Source organism: Pongo abelii, chromosome 3, assembly GCF_028885655.2.
Source record: "Pongo abelii isolate AG06213 chromosome 3, NHGRI_mPonAbe1-v2.0_pri, whole genome shotgun sequence".
Lineage (NCBI taxonomy): Eukaryota > Metazoa > Chordata > Mammalia > Primates > Hominidae > Pongo > Pongo abelii.
Window position 1 is genome coordinate 49,024,268 of NC_071988.2, and position 12,566 is coordinate 49,036,833.

At 40.4% G+C, this 12,566-nt stretch overlaps 1 protein-coding gene across 1 annotated transcript in view; it reads left to right on the forward strand.

The window, feature by feature from the left end:
• The window catches only part of LOC100432101 (transmembrane serine protease 11F), a 73,808-nt gene that overhangs the window by 41,313 nt on the left and 19,929 nt on the right, over positions 1–12,566 (forward strand). The window contains exon 4 of the mRNA XM_002814738.4: positions 11,434–11,501. Within this exon, the coding sequence (XP_002814784.3) occupies positions 11,434–11,501 (68 nt within the window). The remainder of the gene's footprint in view (positions 1–11,433; positions 11,502–12,566) is intronic.

A 12,566-nucleotide genomic window follows, 5' to 3' on the forward strand; every position in this document is an offset into this window, starting at 1 on the left:
TTACACTGTGGTATGAGAGTGTGCTTGCTGTGGTTTTTTTTTTTTAATTTATTGAGGCTTGCTTTATGGGCAAATACTTGATTTATCTTGTAGTATATTCCACATGCAGATGAGACAAATATATATTCTGTGGTTGTTGGGTGTAGTATTCTGTAGGTGTTTGTTAGGTCCAGTTGGTCAAGTGTCAAGTTTTTGTCCACAATTTCTGTGTTAGTTTTCTGCCTCAATGATCTATGTAATGCTATCAGTGGGACTGTTGATGTTTCCCACCATAATTGTGTAGCTGTCCAAGTCTTCGTAGGTCTAGAAGAACTTGTTTTATGAATCTGAGTGCTCCAATGTTGGGTGCATATATATTTTGGATGGCTGAGTCTTCTTGTTGAATTGATCCTTTTATCATTATGTAATGGCCTTGTTTTTCCTTCTTTACCATTCTTGCTGCTTTTTGTTTTCTGTTTGCATGACAGATCTTTCTCCATCCCTTTACTTTGAGCCTATGAGTGTCCTTACATGTGAGATGGTTCTTTTGAAGGCAGCAGATTGTAGAATCTTGTGTTTTTATCCAACTTGCCACTGTATGCCTTTTAAGTGGGACATTTAGACCACTGACATTTAAGTTAATATTGATATGTGATATTTTGTTCCTGTCATGTTGTTAGCTGATTGTTTTGTAGATGATTGTATAGTGGCTTTATGATGTCTGTGGGCTATGTGCTTAAATGTGTTTCTGTGGTAGCTGGTATTGTTCCTTCATTTTGACATTTAGCATTCTCTTAAGGACCTCTTGTAAGGCTGATAGTGGTAACGAATTCCCTTAGCTTTTGCATATCTGAAAATGATTTTATTTCTCCTTTACTTATGAAGCTTAGTTTGGCAGGGAATGAAGTTCTTGGTTAGAATTTCTTTTCTTTAAGGACGCTGAAAATAGGTCCCCAGCCTCTTCTGGCTTATATGGTTTCTGCTGAGATGGCCTGATGAGGTTCCATTTATAAGTGACCTGACTTGTCTCTATAGCTAACTTTAAGATTTTTTTTTTCTTTTGCAGTGACCTTGGTGAATCTGATGACCATATGCCTTGAGGATTGCTGTCTTATATTGCCTCTTGTAGGAGTTCTTTGAATTTCTTGAGTTTGCATGTCAACTTCTCTAGTGAGATTGGGGAGGTTTTTGTGGATCCTGTGCTTAAATATGTTTTGCAAGTTGTTCCTCTCTCTTCTTGTCTATCTGGAATGCCAGTGGGTCATAGGTTTGGTCTCTTTACATAATCTCATATTTCTTGGAGGTTTTGTTCTTTTTTAAAATTTCTTTTTTCTTTATTTTTGCCTAAGTTGATTCAAAGAACTGGTCTTCGAGCTCTGAAATTCTTTCCTCAGCTTGGTCTATTCTGTTGTTCCAACTGTATTATAAAATTCCTGTAGTAAATTTTTCAATTCTAGGAGTTTAGTTTGATCCTTTCTTAAAGTGGCTATGTCATCTTTCACCTCTTGGATCATATTACTGGATTCATTGGATTGGATTTCAACTTTCTCTTGCATCTCAATGAGTATCCTTGCTATCCACATTCTACATTCTATGTCTGTAGTTTTAGTCATTTCAATCTGGTTAAGAAACATTGCTGGGGAAGTAGGGTGATTGTTTGCAGGCAAGGAGACAGTCTGACTTTTTGAATTGCCAGAGTTCTTGCACCTATTCTTTTTCATATGAGAGGTCTCATGTTCCTTTATCTTTTTGAATTTGCTGTCGTTTGAATGGGGCTTTTTTTTTTTTTTCATTCTTTATTTCCCTTGAGATTTTGGCTGTTGTATAAGTTGAGTATAGTCTGTTGTCTTCATTTCTTGGTGCTTTCAGAGGGCCAGAGTTCTGTACTGGTCTTTATTTGTGGCTAGATTCTTGCATGGGTTTCATAAGCATGTGTTCTGGAAGAATTTTGTTGGTGTTACAATTAAGACTGTGATCCAGTAGATGGTGCTTAAGAGTAACGACTGGCAGATAGGCTGTTAGCTGCCCTGCTCTTGGGTATTTCAGTGTGTTTGCAACAGTGCTCTGTGGTTGGGGCTTTGAAGAGAGATGATGCTCTTACTAGGCCCATCCCTGTGCCTTAGGGGGCCCCCTTTAATCACTGGCACCATGCCCTCATTTCCTTAGCCTAAAGGGGTGCCCAGGCAGGCTGTGTTTCTGCCTCTACTAGTGACAGTCCAAGCCAAAGATTAAGTTGCCAAGAGACATGTAATGTTGTGGAAGCTTGATGGAGTCAGAGCAGGTTGTGGGGTATATCTGAAGGTGGTCTGTTGATGCTTTGACCTACTGTCAAGGGTGAGGGATCTCTGGGCAGGGTGGTGTTGTCATGGGTATGCAGCTTATGTGGTGCTCGTGGCTCACAGTTTTTTTGCCCAGCAGATAGCTGTGGGGCCTGCCCAGCTTGTTCTCCCTCACCCAAGTTTCCTTCTGTTTGCTTCCTGAGTATCTGGCCCAACCAGCTGGTTTTGTCCCAAGCCTTCTGTATCCCGATCACTGGGCTGTTAGGTGTCCGGAGCTGTGGTGCTTCTTTGGGCAGAGGCAGTGGCTGTCAGACAGGCCACACTCTTTCTGGATTATCCCTGTAGAGGGAGGCACACCAGCTTCTGTACCAGCCCATGAATCCATGTCTCACTCTTCTCAGTGTTCTGAGAGTGGGGGCTCTTCCCCTGCTCAAGCACCAGCCACAGATCTCAGCTTGGCACTCCTGAACTATGTGCTCTAACCCGACGGGGTTGAGACTGAGCCTGCAGCTTTGTCTTCTGGCCTCTTGGGATTGGAGACTGGCTCTGCTTGGGGAGCAGATATGCTTGCAAACCAGTAAAGCACTCATACTGGGCAGTGGAGGCTCTGCTGTGTGCATGTTCTTGTGGGAGCAGCCAGGTAGCATCCTTGGGTGGGGCTGGTGGACAGCCAGCTGTACAGAAGAAACACACCCTAGTCTCATGAGAAAGGCAGCCCTGCTCTCTCCTGGCCCTGCAGTCAGCAGAGGTCAGAGCTATTTGGAGGAAGGGGGAGAGCCTTGGAGGATGGGTTCCTATGGCCATGTTTTGCTGTAGCTGCCCCACATGCAAAACCCTCTGGGATCCATGCAGGCAGGAGCTCTCTCTGCCTACTCTCGAGGCAGATCCCACTGCCAATTCCAGTATCTATGGGGGTCGTGGGATCTCTTGTAGGTATGATCCTAAAGATCCCCAGCAAGAGTGAATTGCCTCACAGTCACTTCATTCACCCCTTCCCTAGTTGCTATTCAGGGCCGGAAGCTAGTCCTAACATCCGGCAAGACCACATAGAGTTGCCAGCTTCCTCGTCTTCAACCTCTGTGTCTGCATTGCCTCTCTATCAACTCTGAGTGTTTTCTCTCCCAGAGATCTGTTTGGTGTATGTTGGCTTACTCAATATTTTGGTCTCTCTCATTGGGAAAGTTCCTTTCTGGCTGTATCTGGGCAGCCGTCTTGCCACTCCCCCAACAAGTTCTCAGTTATTTTTCATTGGTGGCAAAGAGAGGAGGTGAGTGAAACATATCCACTTTAATGATATATTAATACTTTAAATCATGGTTCTTCAGCAAAAATGTTGAAGATTGTCTGTCTCTACCATCTTTCTATGCCCAAAAGCCATATGAAAGCCATACGTGTGGTAGAGTTTGCATGGAACTGTTTTGTTTAAAAACTGGATTTATATTTTGACAGTACTCCATCGTTTTTGCCAAAGTTAAAAAAAATGACTAGTCTAGTAATTAAAACAAGATACTAATTGTTTACATACTGAGACTTGCTCGTGTGATTAAATTAATATTAATTACTTAAAATTAATGTGTGAAGTATCACTATTTAACTAAATGGAATGCAGGAATGATTTATCAAGTGCATATCCTAGGACAAGCAATCTTTCTAACAGACTGGTTTCCATTTTCCCCTTGGGAGCATCCAGTAATTAATGTACTTCTGCTAAGATCCCACACCTCAAAGCCAATGCTGTAAAAAATTGTTTCTTTAGATAAAAATAAATATAAACACAAGTTCTGGAATTTTTCCATATGTTCTATGATACATTGACTTCACTTTGGAACTGAATGCTCAGGACAATCCAAAAAGATAATACTATAAATGACATGACAGTTATTATAGTTGGATAGGTAAATGATTTCCAAAATAAAGACTGGAAAATTCTCATGACTCCCATCCACTACGCAGAATTTTCAGTATCAAAAGGCTACAGATGTTGACTCTATAACTTTCTAATCTCATTTCTTAATAATAGCTTCTCACTGAAACCATCTTTACTGGGCTCTTTATATTCTAAAACTACAACAACTAGCTTGAGGGACTATGTTTTAAAAGGACATCTTAAAGATATTTCTTTTTTCATTCTTCGTTCCCCTCTATTTTAAGAGATTAACATTTACAATACAAAAACTTCTTTAGAGACAAAAAATATTACCTTTAAAAACACTTTTTCATTTAAGTTTATTGACTCTTTTCCTGGTTGTTAGCTAAAAACCTTAGGTAAAACTTGGGGATGTGTGATGACAGAACTTCCAAAGAATAGAGACATTGAAATAGATGCATAGCAGAGCATTATCTAGTACCAATTAATTTATTTTTGTATAGGTTATATTCCAAAACACAGAACTTATGCCTGGGGGATCTTGATTAAATAATTTATTAATCAAGATCTTTCAGAAAAAAATTCATAAGGAAGTGAGGACAGCAGGAAAGGGCAAAGGAAGAAGCTAGATAAAGATGTAGTTTCAAAAATGTAGCCTCAGCATGATTTCTCTGGGAGATCTGGAGCTTAGATTAATCACGGAGGTGATTCTTCCCAGAAATTAGAGGGTTGGGTTGTTTGTCTTATACCAGTGGATCTGCCCAGGGAAGGTAGAGCATAGCCTACCAGACATTACTAAACAAGATGTTCAGGTCAGACAAGGACAATCCTCTGGAGAAGTGCAGGTGTGAACTGTTATCAGTCAATTCTGGAAGCTGGGGTATGGGTACACCTCCCCACTCAGTGCAATTTGGATAGAGAACAAATATCTGCTACAATTCTTTTCTCACAACTCATTATCATTTAAGTAATTTCAGCTTCTTAAATACATTTCATAAGAAAGAAGGAAAAGTTTATTTGCTTGATAAGTGACTGCAAGCAATAATTCCCCATTGGCCTAGGCCTCCAGATAATCCAACTCATGATCCTGGCTTTGCTTCGTTTCCTTCTGTGGCTCTGTAAGTGATTTCATCCATTCCCATAATAGGAGTTCAGAAGAAGAAAAATCCCTTTGAGTCAGCAGGAAGCTTTCCTGGAGAGGAAAGAGGAAAAGAATCAGTTTTGTTGGTGTTTTTGCCCTCTGCTGGCACATATTCCCTTGACAGTAACAGGAAATTTGCATAACCTGCCTGATTATTTTCATGGGTGGACCTCAAAAGGGATTCCCTACCTGGCATGCAGTAACTACTGATCTTCCTTGAGGACTTAATCTGCATTTAGTTCACAACCAAAGGAAAGATGCAAGCTCAAACTTGCCAAAAACAGTACCTGAGTGGTATGAAGCTAATTAGTCAGAGCCATATGTATTGTTTCAAATATGTTATTTTGTTTTTTAATGCTGGAGTTCAAACCAAAGACTACAATTGGTATCTGATTTTAAGGTGAAGTTTTTTTACCCCATTTTACCATGAGCACACTATCTTGTTTCATATAGAATAATCTCTAGTAAAATGATCTATTCTTAGGTTTGAGCTGTAAAGAGGGAAAGGATACAATTAGTTTTTGTAGTTTGGATCACATTAAAAGCATCATATTACTGAGTTTCCAACAGAAAAAAGTAAATATGAGTTAAACTTTCCAGAAACTAGTTATAACAATGATTAGGTATCAGAGGAGGAATAGTTCCCCTACCCCTGTTAAACTTAGAAACAGTAAACAACCTCTGAAGAGATTATCTCTTAGGAGATTTATATTCAGGGAATAAAAGATGCCTTCTTTAAGGGTTTCTTTCACCATGACCTTCCTACCTGCCTGTCTCCCACCAACTTTAACATCTGTCTTCAAATATGTAATTAATTCAAGGTTGTCAAAGTCACTTAATGCGCTTAACACAAGATCTAAAGATGGCTTCCCTGGGTTCATATTACAGAGCCACCACTTCCTGTGCCACCTTAGACAAGATTATATATCCTGAGTCTCAGTTTCTTCATCTATCAAATGGAGCTGATGAGAATGATACTTTTCCTCCTAAGGTAGTGTGAGTTTTAAACAAAAGAATCAGTCCAATGCCTGCCATGCAGTATGGAATTAATACTTGTAAGTTTTTAGTAAAGGTCACACCAGTATTGTACTGTACCAGAATATGCCATTTTTTAAATAGAGGTTGACGCATTGGGGGACCATGTTTGTTAATATCACTTTTAGTTTGAATTGAATCTTGATATTTTCTTATACTCTGATATAATAAGACTCTTAATCCTTCCCCAAAGTGTCATATGTATACAGTTCAGAATTTCAGAGGACATTTATCAGAAGTGCTAGAGATATAAAAATCACCTTTTGTCCCTGTTCCCTGAGTGATGGAAATAAAATGGGCTCAGAGAAGCTTAGTGAAATTGTAAGTGTCATGACTCAGAACTGATCCAAACCTGAGGAATGACCCAAACATGTGAGGTCACCACTGGGGCCTCCTGGGTCCCACCTTTCTGCAGATAACCACAGATTTCTACTTTCACTTGGCAACACGATTTGCAGATAAAACAATGTGTTACCATCTTCTTCCCTTTACCATATTGTTGATTCTTAATTCATTAATTCATTTATTCATTCACTCATTTATTTGTCAAACATAGCTTGTGTGTTTACTGTGGGCCAGACAATGTGTGGAGCATTGGATATACAAACATAAATCACACTCCCTGCCTAGTCTAGAGTGAGAGAGACACTATTGTAAACCAATGTGATAATTGCTATTAATGTAATAAAATCATATTCAAGATGACAAGGTGGCCCAAATAAAGAAGTGTTCAACTTTGAGGAGGGCAAGTTAGAGCTAACTTAATTGTCATTAGAGTTTCTCAAGTAAGGTAAGGTTGTAATTGAAGAAATTTGCCAGGGGGGGGAAAAAAGCTATAGGAAGAGAAAAATGAATGTGCACAGTCACAGAGGTGTGAACCAGCCTACTGTGATTAGGAAAGAACAATTAAATCAGTAGATAAGAGGTTTTGGCCCCTCTCCAGCTAGACCAGGCTCAGGGGAGGGGGTTACAAAAGAGTTAAGCAGATGGGAGTAAGGGTGGGATGGGGGTGGCCAAAGGCCAGGGGACCATCCACCACTTCCTGGGAGGGCTGTGCCTGTAGTGGGTTTGTTAGTGGGCAGGGCAGGGCAGGGCAGGATAGGGCAGGGCAGGGCAGGGCAGCCCAGCCTCCTGTCTCTGCTTCCATCTTCCATCTCCCAACATGCTCATCCTGGCTGCCACGGAACCCTCTCTACTCAATGGCATGGAGCCCTGGCTACCATCTGGGATGGTGTGGAGTCTGCCAGCACACTGCCCACTACCTAAGGTGCTAGGCTGCAGGAGCTGGTAGCCCTTGCTCAAAGCCTGGTGTTCCTTGCACAGTTGATGATCTTTCTTATTTGCATCATCCATCCCATATTCTGTGGGCATCTGGGCAGTCAAGTTGAGTAGTGTTACACTTGCAAATGGTACTGGTATTTCAGTTAAAACTGGATTAGCCTCCCCTTGTGACAAGCTAATGTCTCAATCCTTTGTAGGCAAGAACCTAAAGTGTGTGGGGACCATACTTCAAAGAGGAATCCTTAGCTTGATGCTGTGCTGTTTTCCTTGCTGGGCCATCTTTCTCAATACTGACAGCATCTTCCTGCTCTTAAGCGGATCCTGACATCACCAGGATGGCCCAAATTTATGTGATGACTTTCATTCTTGCTCTTCCAGCAGCATTCCTGTTCTGGCTGCAGAGGAGATATTTACAAAAGCCAGGGCATCAACTTGCCTTAAGTTATCACTGGAATCACAGAGAATGCAGTCTATGTGGGCCTTAATGAGCTCTTGCTTGTAGACTGTGGAACTTAGAGGGTTAGCATCTGCCTGGGCCAACACCACTTCCCAGTTCTTCCTGTCTGCACTTCTTTTCCTCTACATGTGGTGGAAAAAAAAACTCATATCAATACTTGGGGAGGTTGGACTAGGGACTTTTCCCAGGAGTGGGGCTCCTACATCCAGCTGGCTATCCCAGTATGCTCATGGTATATATTGAGTGACAGACTGTTTTAATTGGAACACTTCTTGCAGGACTGATTAATGTGACAGAGCTGGAAGCTCAGGGCATCATCATCTGTGAACTGGCCTTTGTAGTCTACATGGTTGCCCCTGGCTTTGGTGTGGCAGCCTGTGTATGAGTGGGCAATGCTGTGGGAACAAGGAATCATGAGCAGGCTTGGTGTTCTCACTTTACTGTTCTCCTGTGTGCCAGTGTGTGTACACTTGCAGCAAGTGTTTTACTGTTGTTTTGAAGAGGGTGGTTGCCTATGTATTTACCATTGACAAAGATATTATTTCCCTTTGTGAACCAAGTGATGCCCTGTTTTTGCTCCTCTTCATCTATTTGATGCACTTGCAGGTACCTTTGGTGGAGTCGTGAGAGGCACAGGAAAATGGAAGATTGGTGCTATCTTGACTGCCATTGATTATGGGAAAACCTTTTTTGTTTTCCCATGGGAGTATCTCTGATGTTTGCTACTAAACTTGGGATAATAGGACTCTGGTCTGGATTGGGCATGTCTTTCAAAACCTTTTCTCTTTAGTGTGCGTCTTGAGAATAAACTAGAATAGAGTTGCAGAGCAGGCACAGGTTTGAGCTAGTCTAAAAGGGTACAAAGAGACCATAGCTACCCCAACAGAGCTACCTATCCCAGAAAGAGAAGTAACCGATGGAGTGATTTTGCCTGTTATTGTCAGACCAGAGCACCAGATCATACAACTGTGGAAGAAAACACCCAATATGCAGTGCCCTCTGTTGGGGATGTTTTGACATTGAGACAGTTGATTTTCTATTGTGGAATGGCTTTAGCTGTTGCTATTGCTATCCTTTTAGCAGGAATTTTAATAACAGTTTTCAATGACTATAGTTAAAGTAGAAAAAATATCACCAGCCTTCAACTAGAAATGGTAATTATATGCCTTATATTAAGCATGGAAGGCGACATTGTTATTTGGACAGTGGTTTTACTCTCACCTCTGGGTGGAAAGGTGATGTCTCCATGGTTATTCTGAGAAACTGTGGTATTTTAATGGAAATCAAGAAAGGAAGTATAACTTTAAGCAAACTTTTGTCTGTTAACTGTAACATGATTTCTAAGTACATAAATTTGATTTTTCCTGCTGTAAGTGTTCTTTATTCTTTCTTTTTTTTTTTTTTTCTTTTTTTGGAGACAGAGTCTCACTCTGTTGCCCAGGCTGGAGTGCAGTGGCCTAATCTTGGCTCACTGCAAGCTCCACCTCCCGGGTTCAGGCCGTTCTTCTGCCTCAGCCTCCCGAGTAGCTGAGACTACAGGCGCCCACCACCACAGCCAGCTAATTTTTGTATTTTTAGTAGAGACGGGTTTCACCTTGTTAGCCAGGATGGTCTCCATCTCCTGACCTCGTGATCCACCCGCCTCGGCCTCCCAAAGTGCTGGGATTACAGGCATAAGCCACCGCACCTGGCCTATTCTTTCTTATGTTGAATATCTTTCTTCTTCCAGGAAAATGGTTCATTGTCCTATAAACTGTTATGGGTGACCTAGTTTTCTTTTATTTCTCTTAATGTGCTTAATCTTGTTACTGAATATATATTAAGTACCTGTTCAAGTCCTGTCTAGGATATTGCCATATAAGCTTTTACAAAATAAACACCTTAAAATGAAAGAGAGAGAGAGAGAGAGACAGACAGAGAGACAGAGAGAGAGAGAGAAGACTTTGAAGGTAGGGATGGGGCAAAGTAGGGGCCAATGAAGGGGTAAGATTGTGTTGAACTTGAGGCAGGGTCTAATATACTCAGGTTTGCATTTTAAAGATATCATCCTGGTTGCAGCATTCAGAGGGAACAACTGAGGGGACAGAAGATAGGGTAGAACCACATCAACATGCCATGAGGAGGCTGCTGCAAAGGCCCAAATACAAGTTTCTAAGGAGCTGATTTGAGACCATAGCAATGAGATTGAATCAAGGAAAATGGATTTAACATTTAGGAGGTAAAGTCTACTGGGCATTATTACTACATTAGAAGAGTCAGGGAGAGGAAGGAATCTTGTGAGGAGGGAGACTTTCCCTCGTCTGACAGGATGTAGAAATTGGGGGCAAAATTTACCATGGAAATAGATCTTATGTAAATTTACATCGACCTGTTATTCTGACTGATATCTCTCAGCCCAGTGCTTTTTAAAATTTTTTTTATCTATTTATTATTTATTTTGAGACCAGATTATGACTCTGGCTGATTTTTGTATTTTTGGTAGAGGTAGAGTTTTGCCATGTTGCCCAGGCTTGTCTGGAACTCCTGGGCTAAAGCAGTCTATCCACCTTGGCCTCCCAAAGTGCTTGGATTACAGGCGTGGGCCACTGCACCCTGCTAGCCCAGTGCTTTTTGGACAAAAAGGCAGTGCCTCAATAGCCAGCTGGAATCAGAACCCTTTAGGAAATTAGTTTCCTGAATACTGAAAAATTTCCAATGGCTTAGACTGGAAAAGCTAAGTAATGAAATGCTGATGGTATAAGAGTGTGGTGAAACTTATTCCCAAGCATAGTACCAGTTGTGAAATCCTGTCTCTCATAGAGATGACTAACAAGTGAGGGTGTCAGAGTCACATGGCAGAAGTCATTTCAAGTCATGTCAAATGGTCTAGTGATGACATAATCATTTAAGAAATCAACAAATTCTATCAATACTGGATGAGATGCCATATTTGGGATGAGTGCAGCAAACAAGGTAGGCTTTCTTAGAAATAAGGATGCTGTCTTAAAAAATAGCATGTACTTTTAATTTACTTGACAGTATTTAAAACTATCATCAATAGCTTAGTAGATACCAGACAAGGTATAAAATGTGTGATATAATTTCACTTAATTCTCAAATCAACTGTATAAGGCAGATATTGTTGTTATCCCATTTTACAGAGGCTTAGCAAAGGTGAACAATTTTGTTGTGGTTATTTGGTTCCACAAAGATTAGACCCCAGGTTTAGTCTTACAACTGTCAATATACCCATTAACATGACTGAGAATAAGCTGAAAATCTTTTTTTTTTTTTTGCCCAAGTCTCTAGATAAGACAAGGAATAACACTTTTCTTAAGACTAATGCTTCTTTTAAAAAATATTTTTTGTTTTACTTTTAAGTTCTGAAGACTAATACTTATTTTTTAAAAATCAGATGTCTAGGATATTTCGACATTCTTCTGTAGACGGTCGATTTATCAAATCTCATGTTATCAAATTAAGGTATGTAAATTTGGTTTATAATTTCAAGTTAATACTGTTAAGATGAGGTATTTGATGAACCTAATTGCTTAGCTGCCCTGAGCAAGTCTTTACAGCAACATAGAGATTTCATAAATCTTGAGCAGCCCAAGGTTTCCTACCTATTTCCCAATCACAATAGAAAGTCATAAGGTGCTTTGCGACAAGAAAATCTCAGCTATTGGATAGAAAAAGAGGAAACAAATACAAGAAATGGGGGAATGACACAGTTAACATTCCCTCTTCCCCCGGTCTCTTAAGCTAGGGGCTAAGTAGATCTTAACATCTTTTTCATTTTCCTCATTTTAAGCCTACTCCACCATAAGACAATGACTTTCTCTGCAGTAAAGTTTTTCTTTCACGACAGTGCATGTTTATTGTTAGTTTAAAATGGCTTTTCATGTCTTTCCTTTTTCTCTTGCACTTCTTTCATACCTTCTTGACTTTTTTCCTTTCTCCTTTCCACTTTTCTCTCCTCCCTCTCTCCTTCTTTCTCTTTCTCCTTTTCTTCCTTTCTTCTTTTCTTTTATCTCTCAAATTAAATTCATTCTCAAAAGATTTCTTGAGGCTTTCTAACCCTGCACATCACAATATAAATCTATATATTTGAACTGTTTATCCAATGATTCTCTTTTATAACTGCTTTCTTTAATCATTTATCTATTAACAGACCACCAGACCCCAAAATGTCAGTGCTTTAATATAGTAAAGGTTTATTTCCTTTTTATGGTACAGTCCAAAGAGTCAGAAGTTGGGGCAAGGGTGTGGGTACCAATCAAGATTATGAAATGAAATTGCCCGCTGGATCTTCTGCATCTGGTTGGCAGACAAGGGAAGAATGAGAGCAAGGAAAATGCTATGAGATGTTTTATTAGAAGCCAGACCTGGAAGTGGGGGACATTATTTCTTTCCATATCTCATCGGCCACATTCATTAGAAAGTTTCAGTAAACCTCAGGAAAGCCCAGGAAATGGAATCTACCTCTGTGCTCAGGAGACAAAGGAAACTAGGTTTGGTAAACAAAAGGATCCTCCCTGTCACACCACT